This window comes from Alosa sapidissima, chromosome 2 (genome assembly GCF_018492685.1).
Source record: "Alosa sapidissima isolate fAloSap1 chromosome 2, fAloSap1.pri, whole genome shotgun sequence".
NCBI classification, from domain to species: Eukaryota; Metazoa; Chordata; class Actinopteri; order Clupeiformes; family Clupeidae; genus Alosa; species Alosa sapidissima.
Window position 1 is genome coordinate 18857161 of NC_055958.1, and position 21082 is coordinate 18878242.

The 21082-nt window shown below is 38.3% G+C and overlaps 4 protein-coding genes and 1 long non-coding RNA gene across 6 annotated transcripts; 1 reads left to right on the plus strand and 4 right to left on the minus strand.

The window, feature by feature from the left end:
- Positions 1 to 1567: 1567 nt before the first annotated feature.
- On the minus strand, positions 1568 to 4360 carry hoxd9a (homeobox D9a). Its single transcript, XM_042084596.1, has 2 exons — positions 3201 to 4360; positions 1568 to 2842 (listed from the first exon to the last, which is right to left on the minus strand). Exons 1-2 carry the CDS (start codon positions 3748 to 3750, stop codon positions 2598 to 2600), a joined length of 795 nt encoding a protein of 264 aa, XP_041940530.1. The 5' UTR covers positions 3751 to 4360; the 3' UTR covers positions 1568 to 2597.
- A 1590-nt stretch (positions 4361 to 5950) lies between these two features.
- hoxd10a (homeobox D10a) lies at positions 5951 to 8305 on the minus strand. Its single transcript, XM_042080403.1, has 2 exons — positions 7497 to 8305; positions 5951 to 6744 (listed from the first exon to the last, which is right to left on the minus strand). The coding sequence occupies exons 1-2, from the start codon at positions 8221 to 8223 to the stop codon at positions 6470 to 6472; spliced, it is 1002 nt and encodes a 333-aa protein (XP_041936337.1). The 5' UTR covers positions 8224 to 8305; the 3' UTR covers positions 5951 to 6469.
- Positions 8306 to 12400: 4095 nt separating this feature from the next.
- hoxd11a (homeobox D11a) lies at positions 12401 to 15390 on the minus strand. The gene is made up of 2 exons (XM_042084606.1): positions 14584 to 15390; positions 12401 to 13825 (listed from the first exon to the last, which is right to left on the minus strand). The coding sequence occupies exons 1-2, from the start codon at positions 15191 to 15193 to the stop codon at positions 13593 to 13595; spliced, it is 843 nt and encodes a 280-aa protein (XP_041940540.1). The 5' UTR covers positions 15194 to 15390; the 3' UTR covers positions 12401 to 13592.
- LOC121704044 lies at positions 15271 to 17786 on the plus strand. Of its 2 annotated transcripts, XR_006030218.1 has the most exons (3): positions 15271 to 15345; positions 16698 to 17027; positions 17183 to 17786. It is a non-coding gene; the product is annotated as an uncharacterized LOC121704044 (long non-coding RNA). The 2 variants fall into 2 exon arrangements; XR_006030217.1 differs by having other exon boundaries at positions 15342 to 17027.
- Positions 17787 to 18621: 835 nt separating this feature from the next.
- Positions 18622 to 20424, minus strand: hoxd12a (homeobox D12a). The gene is made up of 2 exons (XM_042082703.1): positions 19863 to 20424; positions 18622 to 19664 (listed from the first exon to the last, which is right to left on the minus strand). Exons 1-2 carry the CDS (start codon positions 20422 to 20424, stop codon positions 19426 to 19428), a joined length of 801 nt encoding a protein of 266 aa, XP_041938637.1. The 3' UTR covers positions 18622 to 19425.
- Positions 20425 to 21082: the final 658 nt, after the last annotated feature.

Genomic DNA, 21082 nt, shown 5'->3' on the forward strand with positions numbered 1-21082 from the left:
TCTTTGTTGTGGTGCTGTTATGGTTTTATCGTAAAATAATTAAGTAGGCTACATTTGATCTTGCAACTAGAAAACACTGAACCTCATATTTTCTGTGACCTATTTTAGGGGCTTCGGATTACAGGATTCACAAAACGGTCTCGCAACACCACGGCCATGTTATATTTCCTACTTCCCAATTGTGTCCAGTGCTGACAATATTTTCAACACATGTGAGCAAAGGCAAATTGCCCAGCTGTGTTGTATTGAATTGACACAGCATATCAAAAACACAAGAGTCAGGGGCACAGAAGTAAGTAAGTTATTCTAAGAGGAAACCTGATTTGGAGAGTGAAAGTATGCAAACCTAGTTACTGCGTAGTCTTACAGAATAGGTCTAAAACAACCAAACTAAATTCAGTTTTAAGTTTGGACTTTCCTATGGCTCCCCTGCAATAATATAACATTTCGCACATGCTACATCGTCTCCCTTAATGGAATAGTTCAGCTAGTTCCCAGACCACCAACCTAATTTAATGTTGATAGACCAGTGAAGTAATACATGGTAGTCTGGACTAATAATATTATTTCGATTGATGAATAGATTATTCATTGTCTTTGGAAATTATATTGCAATGAAATATATTAGACCCATGTGTCGCAACCTTCGAACACTGTATTTTTATTGAGCGATTATTTTGACAATGTAATTGGTCATTTGCTTGCAACTATAAAAGAATAAAAGAATAGCTACTTACTAAAATTATACTCAGCTTAAGGCAAAAAAAAACACATTGCATGATTTCACCCAAAATGAATCAAAAGGCCATTTGTAGAATGGTCGTTGGTAGTTTGGCTTGAGCTCCAATGCAGTAGTATAGAGTCACATTGCCCTCTAGTGGAAATGATTCCCTGAACATTAATAAATGAGTCCCAGCACTACACTCAAGAACAGGAGTAAAAACAGGCATTGTTTTTAGGACTCATCTATGCGTCTGGCTAACCCACAAGACGTAGACTAATTACCCTAGACAGAGACTTTTATTTTATCAAGTAGAACCGTATATGTTTAGGTCAGTTGTAGGCTATAGCGTGAAGCTCGTGGGATGCATCCAAATATTACATTATTAACATGTCATTTAATTTTGGAAGACTTCAAGAGTAAAATTCTCCCTTCTAATGCATGCACTTTGCATGTGCTTTTTGCATTTTTGTCCATTTGTCAATTTTGAAAAATAAAAAAGGTATTTTGAAGGAGAGTCAATGTGAAGTTTTGCCCCTCTCAAAGGGAAATGTAGTTGGTGAATAAACGTGACTTTCTCTGCATTGGGGGATGATTTCTTTTCAGTCTTGCTGACAGACAATTTACACGCCGCAGCAGCGTGTCTGCATTTTTGTTTGTCAGCAACAGACACAAACACCCAAGAAAGACGGTTTCAAAGAGGGGTGCAATTACAGCCCTGGCCCATAAACTCATTTAGACCAGACGTCTAGCCATCTCTATGACTTTATTGGACCACGTTTCTTCCTGCTTTAAAGCAATTATAGGTACAGGTCTGACAATAAATTGGGGGAACTGTGCAACACCTTTCCCAATCACAAACACTTTATTGCCGATACCCATCAACAATGCAACCTCGTCCAACATCCTTCTTTTCCTTTAAGTTGACCCCTAATTAGAATTTCATAACAATTTTCTTTCCAAACAACGCTAGCATTAAAAACAAGTCTTTATTTGCCAACTGAGTCTCAGAAAGGCAATAACAGTTACAAAACTAATTATCAACATTACCAGAATAAAAAAAAAAAACATTTTATCTTAGTAAAACAGCACTATATTCATAAAAAAAAGACTTTCGGTGACTGCTTCAAATACCAAGACAACTCACAGTGGCCTGCACAGTGAACATTTTGCAATTTGCTGGTAAACTATGTGGCCGCCATTATCATTCACTGCGTATGCATAAAGAGCCTCTAACATTTCGGCCAAGAGTGATATCGGGATCAGGATTAGGATATCAGAATCAGAATTCACCGAGGAAATACAGAATTTTTGAAGTGATGGGCCTGTGGTTTTCATTTGTCGTGCGTACTGGTTCGTAATGTTATTTACAAGAGCAGTTATTGATAAATACATTTAGAAATTCTTACGGAGATCCCATTCGATATTTCAAGAACCTCTTAATTGGCTCAATCTGCAAAGCATGCTTTTGATTTTGCCTATACTGAATAGTTGCCACATGCGTCTTCATCTCGCACTGTCAAAATAGTTTAAATTACACGAAATGTACATTTTTAACAGCTTTTAATGCTTACAAGGCCGGCAAAGATGGTAAGCTATTTAAAATGAATCATCACCCAACACCTTGTTATGCGCCAGGCTCCTTGAGAAAACATCCTTGTTCAGATATACAGAATAAGAATCCATGTGATTCCAATATGAAATGATTGGGGTTGTTAATGTTGCAGAGAAGTTCCTCGCCGACCCCAATGGACTATAAGAGTGTCAGAACAAAGAACATAAACAACAGTTTAGGTCCCTAACAGCGTTTAATTCTAAACACAACTGATAACACACATAAAAGGACGAAACATTTTTTCTGGCCGCCTGGGATATGTCAGTGTTGATCTTTGCTGCCCCTTTCTCTGTTCATCTTTTTCATTTTCATTCTTCTGTTCTGGAACCAGATTTTGACCTGTCTTTCAGTTAAATTCAGAATTCGAGCCACTTCATAGCGGCGATCCCTTGTCAAATACATATTATAGAGGAATTCCTTCTCCAATTCTAGAGTCTGGTATTTTGTGTAAGGACAGCGTTTTTTCCTTGTTGAACGTGCGTGAATCCAGTTAGCTGCTGGGTTACCTATAAGGGAGATATATAGAAAGAAAAGGATGAATGTTGGCTAAATAAGATCAACAAGCTAATTAGTCCTACTTTAAGCTGTAGGCCTAGGCTTCTATTAAAAGACCAAACTATAGCGATCACTGCTGTTTACAAAACAACCAGGATCAATGATGAGTATATGCGCAGTTGCTTCATAGAGTGTATACAGTTAGCCTATTATCAGTTTCATAGTAAATACCAATTTACAGCCGGGGACACTTTCTCAGCCCATGGAAAGAGCCCAGACACTTTTATAGGTTAGTAAAACTCCAGTTTTACACACCCTGCTCGTACAGTTCTGAGGGCTGTAAATCACTGGGCAATTTCTTTTACTTACTTGGGTCAAGTTGTTGTTGCTTCTCGTCTTTGGGCTCGCTAGGACTGGAAACATCACTGCCAGCGGGATCTTTGGTGGCTTTATCCGCGCATTCTGACACTGTTCCACATGTGAATTCAGGAGCGTCCGGGCTTTCGGCTTCAAACGTGGAGCACTCGGTCCTTTTCGATGCAGTTTCAGGCTTAGCACCATACTGTCGACTGCTCGCATGGAAACCGGAAAAAGAGACATGGTTCGAGATTGGGTCTATCCAGGAGCGCACATATCTGTTGTCTGTGCCTGTGATATGAGGCTGGTGAACGTAAGGGTGGTAAATCCCAGACACTGCAGCGGTCGACTGGGGGTGAACCGAGGACCAGGACGCAGAGAACACGGCTGACTTGGGTGCAAAGCTGCAGGAGGAAAATTCAGCGTTTTCTCCGCCGACACCTGACGGCCTGGAGGAGCTACTGTGGGAGCTCTGGACATATCGCGCGCCGTAAACATCCTCAGCTTCATGTCCCATAATAGAGTCCACATAATAGTTACTAAGAGCTGTGCTCGACGACATATTTGGATCCCTTCGCAGTCATATAAAAGGTTACACTGTTACGGAAACCTTCTCTCTCAACAATCATAGTATTTTTGCTGGCTTCATCTTCAGCGATTGGTTACATGAATCACGTGATCATATTTACCAATACAGTGAGTAAATCAATCCGCTGACCTGCAGATCTGTTCGATTTCGTAGTTTTAGTAAACATATGATGAGTGCTTAAATTATAATGGTTGTCAAACTTTAATTACAAAGCTATTCGGTGGAATTTGATGTTTAAAATGTGTTGGTGCTTTTAGAGTGTGACGGACTATTTTTTCCCCACATAGATTAATACACCCTTTTATTTCATAACTGACACTCATCGTTGATGTCTCTGCAAATAATTCCAACCAAGTGTAAAATCTTACAAGATATCGTCAGGAGGTAGGCTATGTCATATACTCGACCCTTGTAAAGTATTTTATAGACTACTGACTTGTAAGTCCTCGTAAAATAAATCTAATAACATGCTGTAAAATAACGAACCCACCAACGTTTCAATGCCGAATCTTACATTATACATTCCTCGAACAATCCTTCAATGAGAAGGAACGTTCATTTGTGAACATGGTCTTGTAAGTTTGACACAGGATGTACTATTTGTGTACTGATTGTATTTATTAAGAAGCTGGTCATAATGTTTTTATGTCCATCAATAAAACTTTTATGAGGTGCATTTGATTATACATTAATGTGTCCTTAATAAAACGGACTCCTAGCGTAAAAAGTGAATATGTGTGCCGGGATAGATCACGACACACACACACACACACACTTATTTTTTCTTCTTTTGACCTGGCGTGCGATATGGTCTCATAGACAGCTCTTATGACACGCAGGCCCTTTTATATTCGATGTCTAAATTGGATATATCCCAATTTTAATTGACGGAAGTCAAATTGCGCATTCGGTACATGTCACTCTAGGTAGGCCAAAGCTACTCCATAGATGTCAATATTAAATAAGCTATAGGCAAATGGGCTGGTTGACAATTAGTAGCTAATTGTCGAACAATATTTTTCTCTTAGAAGACAGAAGAAATAAAAGTGAATAAAACTGAAATACCGTGAAAGAAATATAGCCCTGTAATGAAAGTATGGCACTTTAAGTACTATATTTGATTTTCTTTATTATTATTATTATTATTATTATTATTATTATGCTCTCTTCAAACGTTCCATTTTACGTCGTTGTAACTAACTTCAAATTCATTACAAAGCCTAACAACTGTGTGTGTGTGTGTGTGTGTGTGTGTGTGTGTGTGTGTGTGTGTGTGTGTGTGTGTGTGTGTGTCTGTGTGCCTGAAGGAAAGACAGAGTTGTGTGTCTACCTACGCCAGGTCAATAGATGTCTAGATTGAAGAGAAGTGGAAGAAATGTAAAAATATGAAACTTCACAAATATTCTCTTTTTTCGACTTTTGTATGTTTATAAGTAAACACAAACATAGGCTATAGTCCATTTAAATCATTCGTATCTGTCCATGTCGAAATATCTCAATAATAGCATTTGTTTTCTATAACCACATTGTTGTGCGCACACAGGCTAAGGTCTAATTAACATGTTTGATATGCAGTTAGGTTATCTTCAGCATTAGCCTACTAATAATCAGAAATGTCAGACTTAGCAAAAAAAGAAGATAATGAGATGCAGACGTAAAGGCTACATATGGGTTTGAGATGTTTTGAAAATACTCCTGTAGCCTGATCACAGGCCTACATGGGCCAGCTAACCGCAAAACAACGAGCTGACAGTATCTTACATCTACCGAATTACCTGAATGGTACATTTCGCCTACAGAGCCAAGGAGGTTAGACTGTTGATACCATACGATCCTAACATGATAACCTTAACGGTCACCTGTAGACAAACTTTTCGCAATTTTCTTTAATAATACAGTAGGCCTAATACGGGCCCCGGTGTTTATTGTGATTCATGTGTGTCAGCTGAATATTTGAGCGCATGTGTTTTTGAAAGAATTGATTTGGCCTAGGCTAGTTACTGGATATATTTTGTGTAGGCTACAAGGGCTCTGAGCTCTTTAGGGATACTAGTGATGACAATGTGTAGCCTATAGTGCTGATAAGAACAGCTAGCTTACATATTTGAAACTACAACAAATGAGAAATAGCCTATTTTGACAGAATCAATTTATTACTAGAAACATGCCACAAACATGCATTGGGAGTTACACGCACATTTTAACATTGGATAGGCTACCACATTTTATACAGGAACTTTTACAGTGTTGTGGTAAGAAGAAATGTAGGCCTATATATATTCAATTTGTCGAGAAATGACTTACTTTATTAAGACGTAATGACTTAGTTACTATTTACTTAGGCTACAAACAGTAGATGTGCTTTCATGTTCAAAACCAATGTAGATGGGTTTCAAAAGCAAAGGTTACGTGCGGCGATGTGACCATATCAAAACATACACTCCGCAGATTAATTTCTGTCATTTTCTATAATTTAAGACCTAAACCACATTAATGTTACCCTGTGAAATATATTTTAAATTACACAATGCTTTACGTTTAAAATACCACCAAAATACAATTAAAATGAAGTAGCAACAATCACAGTATCGCAAAGTGGAAAATAAAACTAGAAACAATGTCCAATGGTCTCCAGATAATCCTTTTTTTGAAAGGACCAAGAGGTTTCTGAAATATACATTCGTTTACATGCTCAAGAGAAAGTTAGGTTTGAGGTAAGTTCTCGAATTCGGTTTTCCCTGCTCATCTTCTTCAGCTTCATCCTGCGGTTCTGGAACCAAATCTTGACTTGTCTATCAGTAAGGTTGACACTTTTACTGATCTCTAGGCGGCGCTCCCGAGTCAGGTACATGTTGAATAAAAACTCCTTTTCTAATTCCAGGGTTTGATGCTTCGTGTAAGGACATCTCTTTTTCCGTCCACTTTTTGCTGTCAGCCAATTGCTCGTTGGTGTGTCAGTTTTGCAGTCTGAAATGGTAAAAACAGAATATATTAAATTCAAACGAGGGGCAGTCGGATGAGCATAGCATACAATAAACACTGCTGCAATGGAAATGTCCCATATTGCTGCACTACTGTGCATGTATGTTCCTAAAAGCAGACCCGTGCAGTTTCCTGACTTATTTGATATTTATGAGTTAAGTTCGAAAATAAAAACAATGCATGTAATCACTGTTTACTGGGGTCTACACCAACACAAAAATCATTAGATCGTCTTTGCCTATGACACCACTGTAGGGAACATCACAATTGCATTGCATGATTATTACCTAACGTAGTATTTTAAGGCTCCCAATGTAGAACCGCACATGAGCTGCAAAATGTTGTGGAATTTTGTTCATTAGAAGGGTCTCACTAGCCTACAACAAAACCACGAATCAAGACAATATATAGATTACATTTTTAATTAGCTTCAGTGGTCCTACATATACTATAAAACCTAGCAAAGAAAAGGTTTGCTTCAGGAAAATCTCGTATTATTAGTATTTATATACTGTAAATAAAAGAAGAAACATATCTGAAAGATAGTGGCAACAAAATATATTTATGCTAACACGGTCCGGTGGAAAACTGTTTCCTGTAAAGCGTTTTACTGCAACCTGAGTAAGGCTCTCATTAAACATTACGACTTTCGGGTTGTTTGTGTTTTATATTGGGTTTTATGATGCTGGAGCGTTCGTATTACAGCGCGACGCGATTAATCCTTTTATTGTACCCACCTTTCGTTTCCTTCTGTGGCAATTCTGGGCTGGAGGCAGACGTTTCAGTAGAACAATTCTTCTCCTCCTGTGACTTTGGATCGGGGCTCTCCACTGGGGTAGGTGTCCGTCTCGTCTCCCGGTTATGTGGAGTTTCAGGGATTTTCTTCTCGATGTCTACAAAAGACGTTGCTTGCGATTTTGGAATCACTCTGTTTAATTGCACCAGTGTAGCGTTCGGACTCGTTGACTCATGGCAGTATTCCGGTCTTTTTCCAGTCGCGTAAGTTTGGCTCAGTCTAAAATAGCCAGGGACAGGGATTTCTGGACCTTCAACGGAGCAGGATTCTGGAATCATATTCGAATACCCGGGAATCTCAGACGAACTGTCCTTTGCTCTCTTGTCGTACATACAGCAGTTGCTTTCTTCTTTTATATTTTGTGAAAATGTGCAAGTGGGAATCTGGCTGGATGGTTGCTCTATTCTGCAAGACCTATTCGGATCTGCCCAGTTATCAATTTGAGGTATGTAGGAATGGACATTCATGCCCATATTTTGGTGGTTAACTTCCCCTCTTTTGCCGAGAGACGGCATGAGTCCACAGGTTTGCATTCCGTAAGTTCCCATCTCAGCACTGGATGGCATGTACATGTTGCTGCTAGAATAAAAACTGTCTGTTCTGCAAGCCCCGATCAACGAATCAACCAAAAACGTATTGGCAACGGGAGAGCTATTGGGAAATGACATTTTGGAGAGGATTTTTTAAAGAGCAGAGATGTGTCCTTTGTAAGCTGACATATCTAGCAAAACAATCCCCCGCGTAACTCTGGGTGCCTCTCCACCACCACATGACAATCTCACCAATGAAATTTGAAAATGGCCTTGAGACGCAGCCTCCTTTCCCATCACGTGGACTCCTTGACACATGATTCAGATCTGCAGACGTGGTCAACAGCGACATCTAGAACACGGACTTGAAATTGATTCTAAGCCAGGACAAAAGACAGCATTTAACTCTCGTTCTGTTTATCGCGTAAACCAAGATAAAAAGGAAATCCTTATGGGACTCACAACAACCTGAAATACACGAAAACAAGTGGATATACACATTTTCAGTAGAAACTGTCCATATTTTCAAGCATGCTTGGCCATTCCAAGTTCAAGATGGAAAGAAATGATTGGTATTAAGCTATTTGTGTGTGTACTGTATCAAAATGTAGACTTGAGCTTTAGATCAATATAACGTGTCTTAGAATCGCTTTCGCTGAAAGAGAGGGCAGTGTGGGAATTCGTAATTGCAGTGGAAAATGTCTATTTAAAGAAGTAGGCCTCTATTGTGGAAAGGGTGATAGGATTCATTCATTACATTTTGCTTTAACTTCTCCATATCGATTCATTTTGCACAAAATTAACACTCTACAATAGAGAGCAACTGCGTTTTTACCTTCATCTTTGAATTATAGATAGGCATAGTTTAATTTAATAAATATTTTAAAGATATTGGAAGCCATTTGTCTAGTCACTGTATTTCTCGACAGCCGGGCGTAACCTATTAATAAGATTCAGAAAATAAATAATTTAAGAAAAATTGAGTAGGCCTATGTAACACTCACAAAATAAAACAAACAAACAAACAAACAAAAAAACAATGTTGATGTGTACTATTGACTCGACAGCTTCTATAGTGCAGGTAAATTTCAGCTCCTCTTGAACATTTAGCTTGTCTGTTGAAATTAGGCCCATTTAGAGGGCTACCAAGAGAAGTTAAATAAAAACGAGGAAATTGTTTGACATGCAGTATATAAACATTGAAACACTGCTTTTTACCAGGCCCATTGCATGCAGGTCAGGTGACTGTAACAGATCAACAAACATTATACTGCATTGCCTGCAGGATTGCAGAACCGGAACATTGAATGTGAATTTAAAATGTACACTGTCTATGCAGACGACAAGAGAATACACATGAGCAGAAAGTATACAGGGTCATACAACATGTGTGATCTGTTGTGGGTATGGTCCAAAGCATGTTCAAGTTTAAATGCACTTTTTTATTATTTTGATTGACTTTGCATAGCCATTATGCATCTTAGGTGACCAGCATATTGTTTGCACTATAACAACAGAAATGCATGTTTTTTAAAAACAGTTTTCTGCTGTAAAAGAAAACTGTTGCTGGTTTGTGGAAAAATAGTGAAGTCTACTTTTGAAAATGCTCTTAATGTTCTAAATAAAAGCATCTGAACTATTACACGGCTGTTTTATCTTGCTTTTTTCCCCATCAATGCCTCTTAATACCAAATGGACATTTCAACTTCTGGCTCCTAGTCAACCCCTTACCTCTGTGTGCACGAATATACTGGTTTAAATAGATACTATTGCAATTAAAGATTTTTTTTAGTCTCTCTCTCACTCTGTCTACGACTCTCTTCGTGTGTGTGTGTGTGTGTGCGTGTGCGTGTGGCGCGCGCGCGTTTTCTCTGAATGTTACATCGCTAATCGCAAACATAATTACTTATCAACATATTTCATAGTTATACGATGTGCAGATCTATTCTCTCTCACTTTCTCTTGTAATATATGGCGTGGTTGTAGTAACACGTGCTTATTATGTTATGCGCTACTCCCACAAAAACTCACAAACTAGGCTTATCCAAGAGGAAAAAGATACTAATGCCATGCAAAGACACATGATACGAGTATACTGTATACCAGACTTGCCTAAATTATATTTAACATGGCCTACATTCACTAATAGTAGCTATTATTCAAATAAACATGACATAAATAGCACCAAATACTGCAATAGCCTTTTCGGCTATTTGGAGAGGTCCTGTTCTAAAACATTATTCTTATAAAAAGCACCCCATGATTCATATTTGCCTATCTGTATTTATTTGCTTATTCCTCTCAATTGTTTGTCATATTGAACGTTTGAAAATCCACAGAGCATCTTAAACTAAATACTGTTATATATTTGAGTATAGCGCCCTTATAATTATAGACCAACGACAGTTAGGAAAAAGGATAAATTATTTTTATAGGTTGTATCAGAACGATTTGTAGATTGTTGCAAACTTCGATTTTGAAAATGCTGCTTGCGCTCCTTCATCTTAGAGGATACAAAACAAGTACCCTTTCAAAAAAAGGCTAAAGCCTATATTATGTATAAATGTCAATTTTACTGTAATATAGATGCAGGCTAAAGATGAATGGTATTGTATCCTGATCTGATCTGAGACAAATAGGCCATTTAAATGCACCTCTATCACATAGGTGCACCGTCTACAACACCATGGGCCCACATAATTTACAATCCAAACCTACAACACAATTTCGCAAGATTAACATGATACTGCTTTCAAGAAAACGTCATATATGTCAAGAAAAAATTAAACACATTTAAAATGGATTTATCAAAATAAGCAAACATAGTCTAATAATGCCACAGACGCAATAATATCCTGCTTGCATTTTATTTTGAATAATGAAGACAGAGAAACACAAACACTAGAAAAGTTATCCACTGCAACGTTTGTAAACAGTTCAGTGGGAGTTTTCGTAAAATTATTTTTCTTCCCTTTTTGAAACCAACAACAGAGTTAAGTGCAGTGTGACAACAACCGAGATTCATATTCAGCCTAAAAACTTGCTGTGCGCCTGCCCTCATGTGGATAAAGTATGTAACAGCAGATTAACACAATAGGCCAAGCTTAAGTTCAATGCATGCTCTTTAAATAGCATATAACCCGCTGCAACTTGTTGAGGCCAAGGACGTACCGTTACAACATTATCTTGAGAATGTGTTAAACACGACTGTCTTTGCACCTTAAGAGAGGTTTGATATTTAAATGTCCAAAACGGAGAAATGAGACAGTTGTGCATGGATAACAATGGGCATGCTTATTCAAATAAAAAATACAAAAACATTTTCAGATAAGGATAAAACAGTTAGGTATTACCCCTGACTGGTTATAAAACAATGCTGAAATAGAAATGTTGAAAATTGTGGAAAGGCGGTCCGACCAATATAGCTAACCCGCATCATTGATATATTCAGAGCTATACAAGTATCTTGAAAATTAAATATCACATCTAGGCTATTTGGAAATTGTTTCATTTTACAGCCACAAAACGCGTATGCATGCATTTATTAAGATGCGCTAAGATTGTGCAACTCCGTTCACGACCGGTAATTAAGACTTAGGGTTAACCCAGTTTGGTAATTCATCACGACTAATGCGTGACAAATGCTTCGAGCAAAGTGTATACAAGAACATAAAAATGTTTGAGTTTATAGTTTCTAACTATTAAAATGAGGCCTATGCTGTTTTTCCTCAACCTAATTGTGAACATTGGATTTCAGATGGACAAAAACACCATGATTGCATGTTGCCACAATGCTATATCGAAATAATTCCTTTCTGACAAAATGTCGTCTAATTTGCTATCAATAGGTCTATTTCAACAGTATTTACTTCTCTTACTTTCTTGATTATCACGATATTCCTCTGATTTTTTCAAAACCAAACTGGCTACGTAAAATGTAAAATGGCTACTTATTCGTCCTTATACACTTTAGGACAGTCTTCCGAATACCATGTACACTCAAATGTCATTATGCCAATAAGAATGGGTCATTGCAGGTCTTGAAGCTTCACGCGGAGTTGATTCTGTAAAAAGAACACGCAGTTTTAAGGCAAGGAGTAATGGCAGCCATGTTGAGATCCTGCTGCAGTGCAGATAATCAGAGGGCGTCTTTCCCAAAGCAGCGGCTATACTTATTCAAAAAGGTTAAGGGTGACGACCTTGACATTAAGGAAGTTCAAATGCAATATTTTGATTTTACATTAATGTATACATATACATTAGAATTGCCAATAGGTAATAATAATGATATAATTTCTAAAAATAGACTCAATTATCCATGTCCAAATTTGGGCCTGTAATTTAGATAAAGAAGAGTCCACACTGAGCTTCCAGCTCAATGGCGCAGGAATCGCTCTCCCTCGGTAAACAAAAGTTGATTTGAATATAAGATTTTCGTTATTTTTCCTCTGAGATTTTGCAGTGTGTGTGTGTGTGTTTCATAAAATTAACTAGCTACATCGCTTTGTGGCTTTTCTGGACAGAGTCGCATTTGAAGTCACCAGAGGGTCCAATAGCCCCCAATTTAGACATTTACAGCTGGGGTTTTATTAGTCTGTCTAGACGGTTCAAGGTTTAGTAAACACCCTTAGTGTAAAACAACATAAAAGGAATAAAGGAACTATAGTACTCGTGTAGTTATTATTGGCCAGCCTACAGCTGATGAAGAGCTTCATGGTTTGGCGTATAGCCCTCCGAAATGCATACCTTTTAGCTACGGCCTAGCATCAGCCAGGGGTTATTTTTGCTAAACGCAGGTCTATAAATGTTCGTTCTGACTCATTTCCATTGGTCATCACACACTGACCAAAGTCTATAAGAGCTCTGAAAGGTATTCTGTGTCTATCTAAATATAAATAAAGGATAACCGTCTTGATGGAAAACCATGAATTGGAGGGGTACACGGACGCACAGAACGAACTAATTGTTTGCAGTGTTTTTGGTTTATTTAATACATTAATACATCACATGCGTCTAACTAATGCATACATAATTCCACTATTATGAAATTACGTGTTGATTACTGTAATCAAAGTATCTGTTGCGTACTGCAATACTCATGAGGTTGGTATCACAATGAAACAGCCATTTAAAATGAAATAAATAAATACGATTGATACAAGAGGGTTACATTTCAGTGGCATTCACCATTAAATGAGAAAGTACGAAAAAAGATTGTCGAGATGCCCTGGATGCTTTCACTCAACTGGATAATGCATACGTCGACTTTACAAATGTCTTAAATAATTTCCCTTGTTTGAGGTATTGTATTCACGACTGTGATACCAAAGGCGTTGCATAGTTTCAAGAAACACATCAGTCCGGCCTGTTGACAGCATTGGGTTTAAGGTTGCAAAAGGCTATCTTTCCTTTCAAACGACTGAAGCCTCCCAACAACACCTATATTGGTGGTATTATAATGGAGGTCATGAGCACGAGTCTGCTGTTGCATCTGAAGTAGTTTTAACTCAGAACAAGGGGTTTCCAGTAAAATACTGAAGCCGATCTCGGTTGAGCTTTTTCTCCTTCATTCGTCGATTCTGGAACCAAATCTTCACTTGCCGGTCTGTAAGGTTAAGCATTCTCGACAGTTGCAGGCGTTTCTCCTTGTTGATGTACACATTGAAAAAGAATTCTCGTTCAAGTTCTCGGATCTGGTACTTGGAATAGGGACATCTCTTTTTCCTGGACTTAGATGCACCTGTAAAGAGATGTAACGTTTTTTAATAACACCTTCGTGTCTCAAAAGTCTTTCTGAAAGAAGGACAACAATTTGAGTGTATTTGGGTCGCTGTCTCTAAATATATAGGTTTACTTTAAAAACATGTAGCCTAGGCTATGACAAATCTGCCCCCCCCACCCACCCCACACACACACAGAGCAACATACACTTAGAATATAAACTTTAAATACATATAGTATACAAGGAATGGCTAGCTCATGAACACACACACAGGAATACGCGCACACACACATACACACACACTCACTCTCTCTCTCTCACACACACACACACACACACACACACACACGCACGCGCACAAGAACAATACTATGATTCAACCAGCGACTGACTTTGCGTTCAATATAAGTGACATTGTTTCGTGAAAAACGCACTTTCTAAAACAGAAACCCTTTCTTGTCCAAAAACATGTCTATGCCAATGATCTACGTATAGGCTAAATATACATAAAAGCGTATTTTAGGCTATCCCACATCGGAAGAATTTAGTTGAACTCGACTGATTCGATTCATGCCACAAAGCATTTTCTATATATAGTATACATCGCTACCATAGCAGTCCCCCACCTAAAGCGCTTTCCCATCGTAAATGTTTTTACAACAGCAAAGTAAATCTTATTGGGTATATAAAAACCTTTGCATGCTTATAAATCGTCACATAAAACCGGTCGGACAAAGTAGTGGACCAGCTCTATGCCCTATAATGCGTGTACCTACTTGAGCCGTTGTTCTTGTCATCCCCGCAGTTTGATATTGAAGATTCCTCCTCTGTGTTTTCGGTTAGGTCTTGTTTCGACTGCTCTGAGGAATCTGAAGACTGTTTATTACATGCGGCATCTCCGGGGACACTGGACTCTGTCTTTTGTTTAGAGTGTTCAGGGCTGGGCTTCTCAGAGTTAACAGACTCAAAAAACTGGTCAAATCCTTGAGGAAGTACACCGTTCCTGCCGACATTCGTGAAGAAACTGCAGGACGAGTTGGTGCCGCTGTGGTGGCTGTACAACGAATCGTTTTTAAATAGCATTTCCGCTCTGTTTGATGACTGGATTAGATCTCGGTGCATTATCTCGTCCGACGAGTAGTAGGAAGCATAATTGCCCCTGTAATGCCATTTGCTCGGGTGATCCAGTCCATAGTCCCTGAAAGACACTTCCCGAACAGGTTGGACTTGAGCTATGTTGGAAGAATAGGGAAAATTAACTTGACACGACGTAGTCTGCGGTAAAAACGACGAGACCGACGAAAAATCGGGCGCTGATACATAATACGTGCAACTCGGCAAATACATATTTGACGCGCAGCTGCTGCGATCATCGTACTCCGTCATATCTCCCTTTTGCGGTAGAGAAAAGGAATAGGCAGCTTGAGTGAGTTAAACTTTGTCCATCTATTGCACCATAGGCGTGTGGACAGGACCCGTGAGGGAGAAAAAATCGGAAACGTAGGCTGACGTGCAATTCATCTTGATCGATTCTTGAGGTAATTGTGTCATGTGATCCGGTAAAGAAATTACCATATATCAATATCAGTCATTAAGAACTGTCTTAAGCAACTCATAGGTGAACGCACACAGCAGGTCATTGGTTACCGGCATTTTGCTGAAACTCCCCTGTTAATCTTTGGCTTCTCCCGTATGAATAATAGGGCGTTGGTAAACAATCACTGCATATCCCATCCAAGGCATATGTCTACCTATACACATTGCAGATTGAAGTAACAGTTGTGTAACAGTGTCGATGTGATTCATGCAGTACATTTGTCTGAATATTTCGTATTTAAAACAAGCATGTCACTTAATTTTAAACAAACTATTTTTTCTGCCAGAAATGTCTTTGACTACAGAGAAGCATTGTAGATCATACCCTAGACTAAGCCAGTGCATTGTTTTCACCATTATTATTCGCAATTTTAAGTTGCATACTAATATATTGTATTCAATTGCACAAGAAAAGCTGAAGTCAACTTTCGAAAACGCCAAGGCATTTCAAGAACTATATTCCTGACATATATAGGCCCGGTTTTTCAAGTATATTTTAATGTTTCTTTGGTATCAGGGCGCCATAACGCATGAAAGAAAGAGCCGAGAAAAAGGATCAACAAAATTGAGGAAGAATAAAGTAGCCAAGAGGAATAAAGTAGCCAAGAGGAAGTCAAAACCTCTCTCAAGAATTTAAAGACTTTTTGGATTGGATAGAACATCAGGGGAAAGTCATTTTTTAAATGTGGAACTTTCTGTGCATATTAGGATTTTAGCTGAGGAATTCTACACATACACACACATACACACACACACACACACACACACACACACACCATGCAAAGAATTGAGCAAAATAATAGATTTACTACTTTACCCATGTGCTACTTTAGTGCACGTTTGTTTTGTCCAAATCCAAAGACAAATATTCAAACTTTATCCCAGGAATAACAGGTCAATTAAAATGTTGAAGGCCGGCATTGATGGAGACATTTAGATATGCACACTGCCAAGTCCAAAACAACTCTTCTGGCTTTGAACGTCTGCTGTCTGAGACGATGTGCACCCAGACATCACCAATACCCGTCAGCAGTCAAATCATTTTATTGCACAGACAAAAGGATGCGTTCTAGTTTAAGTGTATCCAAGACACTTTACCATGAAACGCGCACAGAGCCACATTGTTGCCATTGCATTATCCAGCGGAATCTTACGATATTCTGTTCTGATGATAAAGAATATATGTATACATGTAAATTGCATTTGTACATGCATTCAAGGCTAAAACGCCATGTGCGTAATACGTGTTTATCAATACATGTAAGGTATTAACTGCTAAACTGATTTGGTTTAGCCTACATTTGGGAACGATGTAGACATTTGAATCCACATTTGCACCTGTAAGTATTTCTTTCATTTTCTGTCTTTACATAATGCGTCTGGCGCTTTTTAACAGCAGACTAAAATATTGCATGAATTTATTTACTGGCATGTTGTTTGAAAACTCATGAACGCAAAGTTTAAATTTTTAATGTAATTTAAAGTGATAATTCCACTTCACACATGGTTTTAAAATATTGTTGCAATTAGTTGCCTAGCCTACGTATAGCCGCATTGTAACACTGTTTCTTTTGTCAGTGGAAACAGTGAGGCCTTCTCTAATTGTCTGCGGTTTAACCATAAGGTGGGTGGAACACACTATAGGTTGCCATAAAGCTACCCATCTCATACATTTCAAAGTTTTAGATATTTAACTGAATTCAAGTTAAAGTGTATGCGCTTAATCTAAATGCAAAATTATACACTAACTTGACCTTAACTTTGTTTTGGCGCCCCCAGTATCTGGAGCGCATGAACAGGCAGTGTCTGGCGGTGTTTTCTTAAAGGAGCTTGAAAGATGGAAAAACAACCTCAACCCCATTTGGCGATCCACAGGCTTTTCGACTGGTCAGATCTGAAGAGGGGCGTCTCGGGAACATTGTTAGAATTATTCCATGGATGCACCGTTTTTAGTTGCAAATAGTTTCCAATGGTAATGTTAACTTGATTAATATCTTAGTTATTCCAAAAGCAAGGAAGTAGGTCATCATAGTTTCTTTTTAAATTGTTGTGTAATTTCCAAATAAAGCAGTATTGTAGGCAAATAGCTGTTACAAATGCAAAATATGTTGTATATGTCTAAAGACTATCTATCCATGTCAACGAAATGGGCACTTGGCTTGGCCTATAATAATACATTTGTTTAATGGAAAACAAATTTGAATATGACAAACAATGTAGCGTACTGTTGCTTGAAACACATGGAGTGAATGCATACGTTTTTGGCCAAACGTTTTACTCGATGTCCTCATTTGCTTAATTTGAAGACATTTAGGCCTACTCGTGGTCGAAATATATTGGCTTTATTAAACGATGTGCCCATTACAATAAATGCTATTAAATGCATCCTTTCTCGTCTTCCCCCTTCTTGGAATGCTTGGATTGCTTTTTTCTGATGTTGGAATTATTCTTTACTCTTTTTTTCTAAGAACAACACACTAGATGTAGCCTACGTTGTCCACGGAGCTACCGGTTTTAAAACGTTTAGGGCTAATGTTTATGTTGCATGGACAAACGTAGAGGGCAAACCATACAAAACAATTATTAGCTTTCACGCCAAGGCTATTTTACATTACAATGTTTAGGCTATAAGACTGTTTACAAGCAGGTAAAGCTCTTTACTATTGACTATAGTAATATCTGTGCCTCGCACCATTGTTTAATACAGTGATGGGAGAAGGCACTTTGGCTACCATAACATGTCACCAAAATGTTTTCTTGGTTTGCTTTTTAATTGCACGTGGACCCATTCCTTGATGTGATAAAATAGTGTTACATGAGTAATTAATATGTAAAATGTGGAGAGGTGGTACAGCCATGCAAAAACGTATCTTGGGTATCTTGTCGTGAATCCGATATGGCCTATGAAGGTTCGAAAAACGCAAACCATTTCACATTCAAAAGAAGCCTGTGTCGGGAAGTTATTTAAATTAAATCAGACACGCAGTTTCTTATTTGAAAAAATCTGAAATCTGCATTCCGTTCTCAGTCTGACAAATGTTTGATTTCACTTGACCAACGAACTTGAGCTTGGACGCGCGTTACGCACAACAGCCCCATTTGGACTTGATTAAACAAAGACAAAAACAACAACAAAAGCACAACAAATCAACTACACACATGCAGCATAGTATGATCACTTAATAGGCTACTAAAGGCAATGATTTAATACAGAATTAAATTCTTCAATTACATTAATACACCAGATAATGGACAATTAAGATACTTTCCACGATTTAGACTAAAGACCCCAGGCTAAAATCCATATATTCAGTGTTTGTATCTTTCTTCAGGTGGTTACATTTCATTTTCACCAGCAGGTCGTTTGTAAAAATAAATTAACACATTTAATCAAAATAGCCAAACTATTGTAATTAAATAGCATGCTGTGCCAAAACATGTTACGTTTTTGAATGGAAGATAAAGGAATATTTCTTAAGCTGTAGCGCACATTACGTTTTGCAGACCGTCCTAAATGTCATATTGCTACATGTATGTGTAGTGGTTTGAATTATGTCTTCAAAAAGGTTTTAAATGACCAAAACTGTTACAAAGTTACATAAGATTGGACTGTTTTGAGTTTTAATAACTCATTTCACCTCCCGTAACTACAAACGTCATACTCTCTTCCCAAACTCTGAATGCTCGTAGAATATACCCTGGTGTTGAAAAAGAAACCCGGACATTTTACACAAACCCGCCGTAAATTTAGCCAATAACTTGATGAATAACTTGATGAGAGCATACTGGATTGCACACTGAAACTGCCATTAGTACTCCCTGGCATCACAGATTAGATGTTTCTTTACGTTTGCAAACAGAGTTTGAGAAACAGCAATCCTGGAAAATAAATACAACATTGTCAATATCATACATGAATTAAATAATCTCAGAATGTTGGTTTCTTCCATGCATGGTTGATGTCTGATCCGCTTGCCCGTGACCTTTGCGTCAGTCGGAAGTCTACCTACAGGCCGCTGCCGTCAGTATAATGCAAAGGCATGGTCACGCATCAAAAGTCTCTTCTTTTTCATTCTACGATTTTGGAACCAGATTTTAACTTGTTGGTCACTCAAATCCAACCTATCCGAGAGTTCCTTTCGTTTCTGTCGGTTTATGAATTCATGTAACAAAAATTCACTCTCAAGTTCAGCCAGCTGCGGTTTTGTATAGGGTTTCCTTTTTTTCCTCTGTCTCACTTGTGATGGACACCAAGGCACACCTGGAAAATTAATAGGCAACTATTAGTAACTAGTGGCTGCATATTTATTTTTTGTTGACAAATCTTACAAAGACTTCAGCTAAGGTTCACGTTTGTGTACAAACATATTATTAACCTATGTTTTATCATTGCGTGTGAGCATCACTTATATTCCTTTATACATCTGGGAGTGGAGAAGTAAATGAAACAATTGCATACCATCAGAGAATGATGCTCTAGGTGCTGTGTTACTTGAGGATGGTTGCATTTGGACAAGTGAGTTGACCGATTGCCTCACACCATCGCTAGCTACTTGCATACTTGTCAGTTCGGTGTGTGCAGCAGAGTTCTGTGACCGTCTGTCCAAGTTAGATAACTCGTACTTGCTAGAACTAACAGAGTGTGCAATTCCATGTTCGCCCACGAACGATGCCTCGTCTCTATGTGGTTCCCCGCTTTTTGGATGTGCATTCTGAAAATGATACCTAATAATGTCCTCTGATGATCCTTTATTGTAGTTTGGGTTTGCATTTTGAGGCACTGAGTCTGTCAGAAACGGCTGAGAATAGCCAGTGAAGGCGCGGCTCTGTGGTGGGGCCGTGCACGAACTTGGGGAAGTCCACGGGAACGAGCACACCTCTCTTCTGCTGTAGGAAATCTGAGGAAGTCCGGAAAGATGGGCTCCATTGCTCCGTAAATTTGGGAAATATAATGATTCCGAAGAAGGACAATTTAGCAGAGGACCAACATAGCCAGAACTGAGAAGATTGCGTTCGCACATCTCCGAAGAGTTCGTTAAAAAGCTTCTTGCAAGACCTTATAGTTTCACTTTGAGAATAAAAGCAGGGTAATTGTTGATTTGGCCACACAACATCACGTGATATGCTAAGTATGTTGTCCAGCTCCGCCCATTGCATTGACACAAAGTAGTGACCAACTGATTCAAAGTCTAAGATAGGCCCACCATACTTTACAAATACAATTTTTAAATATTCTCTATATTAAATTTAGTTTAAAAGTTGAGTTGAATTCAGGGAAAAAAATATGATGTTTTACATTGTGTGCCATTGATATGAAGAAAACATTTTGGCCTCTAGAAAAAGAGCAGGCAAATAGGCCTAATTTAGAAAAAAAAATGAAAACGTAAGATCCCTTTTTAAAATATCAACTCAATATAGGTTATCCTAATAGCTGGAAGTCGTTTCTGTATACGCTAAATTTTAAGAGGGACACAATCATATGACCCACACACGTCTGGTTATTTCGCGGTTACCATTGTTATATTGTCCAGTCTCTCTGCAGACACACTGAATAGAAAGCCAAAGAAAAAAAATAAAGTACAAAGACTAAAGAACAAGATAGATATAAGGTAGCCTACAGTTAAAGTAACCTAATTATGGCATTCGCGAGAAATTTCCATGGGCATTCAAACATAGGCC

Excerpts from the sequence above, each read along its gene's own strand:
- hoxd9a (XM_042084596.1), bottom strand. The coding sequence starts at position 3,750 with ATGTCGTCGAGCACAGCTCTTAGTAACTATTATGTGGACTCTATTATG. Across the intron at positions 2,843-3,200 it reads GCAACAACAACTTGACCCAA|GTAACCCAGCAGCTAACTGG; the intron begins GTAAGTAAAAGA and ends TCTCCCTTATAG.
- hoxd10a (XM_042080403.1), bottom strand. The coding sequence starts at position 8,223 with ATGTCATTTCCCAATAGCTCTCCCGTTGCCAATACGTTTTTGGTTGAT. Across the intron at positions 6,745-7,496 it reads GCCACAGAAGGAAACGAAAG|ACTGCAAAACTGACACACCA; the intron begins GTGGGTACAATA and ends TTACCATTTCAG.
- hoxd11a (XM_042084606.1), bottom strand. The coding sequence starts at position 15,193 with ATGACGGAGTACGATGATCGCAGCAGCTGCGCGTCAAATATGTATTTG. Across the intron at positions 13,826-14,583 it reads TGACAAGAACAACGGCTCAA|GTGCATCTAAGTCCAGGAAA; the intron begins GTAGGTACACGC and ends ATCTCTTTACAG.
- hoxd12a (XM_042082703.1), bottom strand. The coding sequence starts at position 20,424 with ATGTGCGAACGCAATCTTCTCAGTTCTGGCTATGTTGGTCCTCTGCTA. Across the intron at positions 19,665-19,862 it reads TAGAGCATCATTCTCTGATG|GTGTGCCTTGGTGTCCATCA; the intron begins GTATGCAATTGT and ends TTAATTTTCCAG.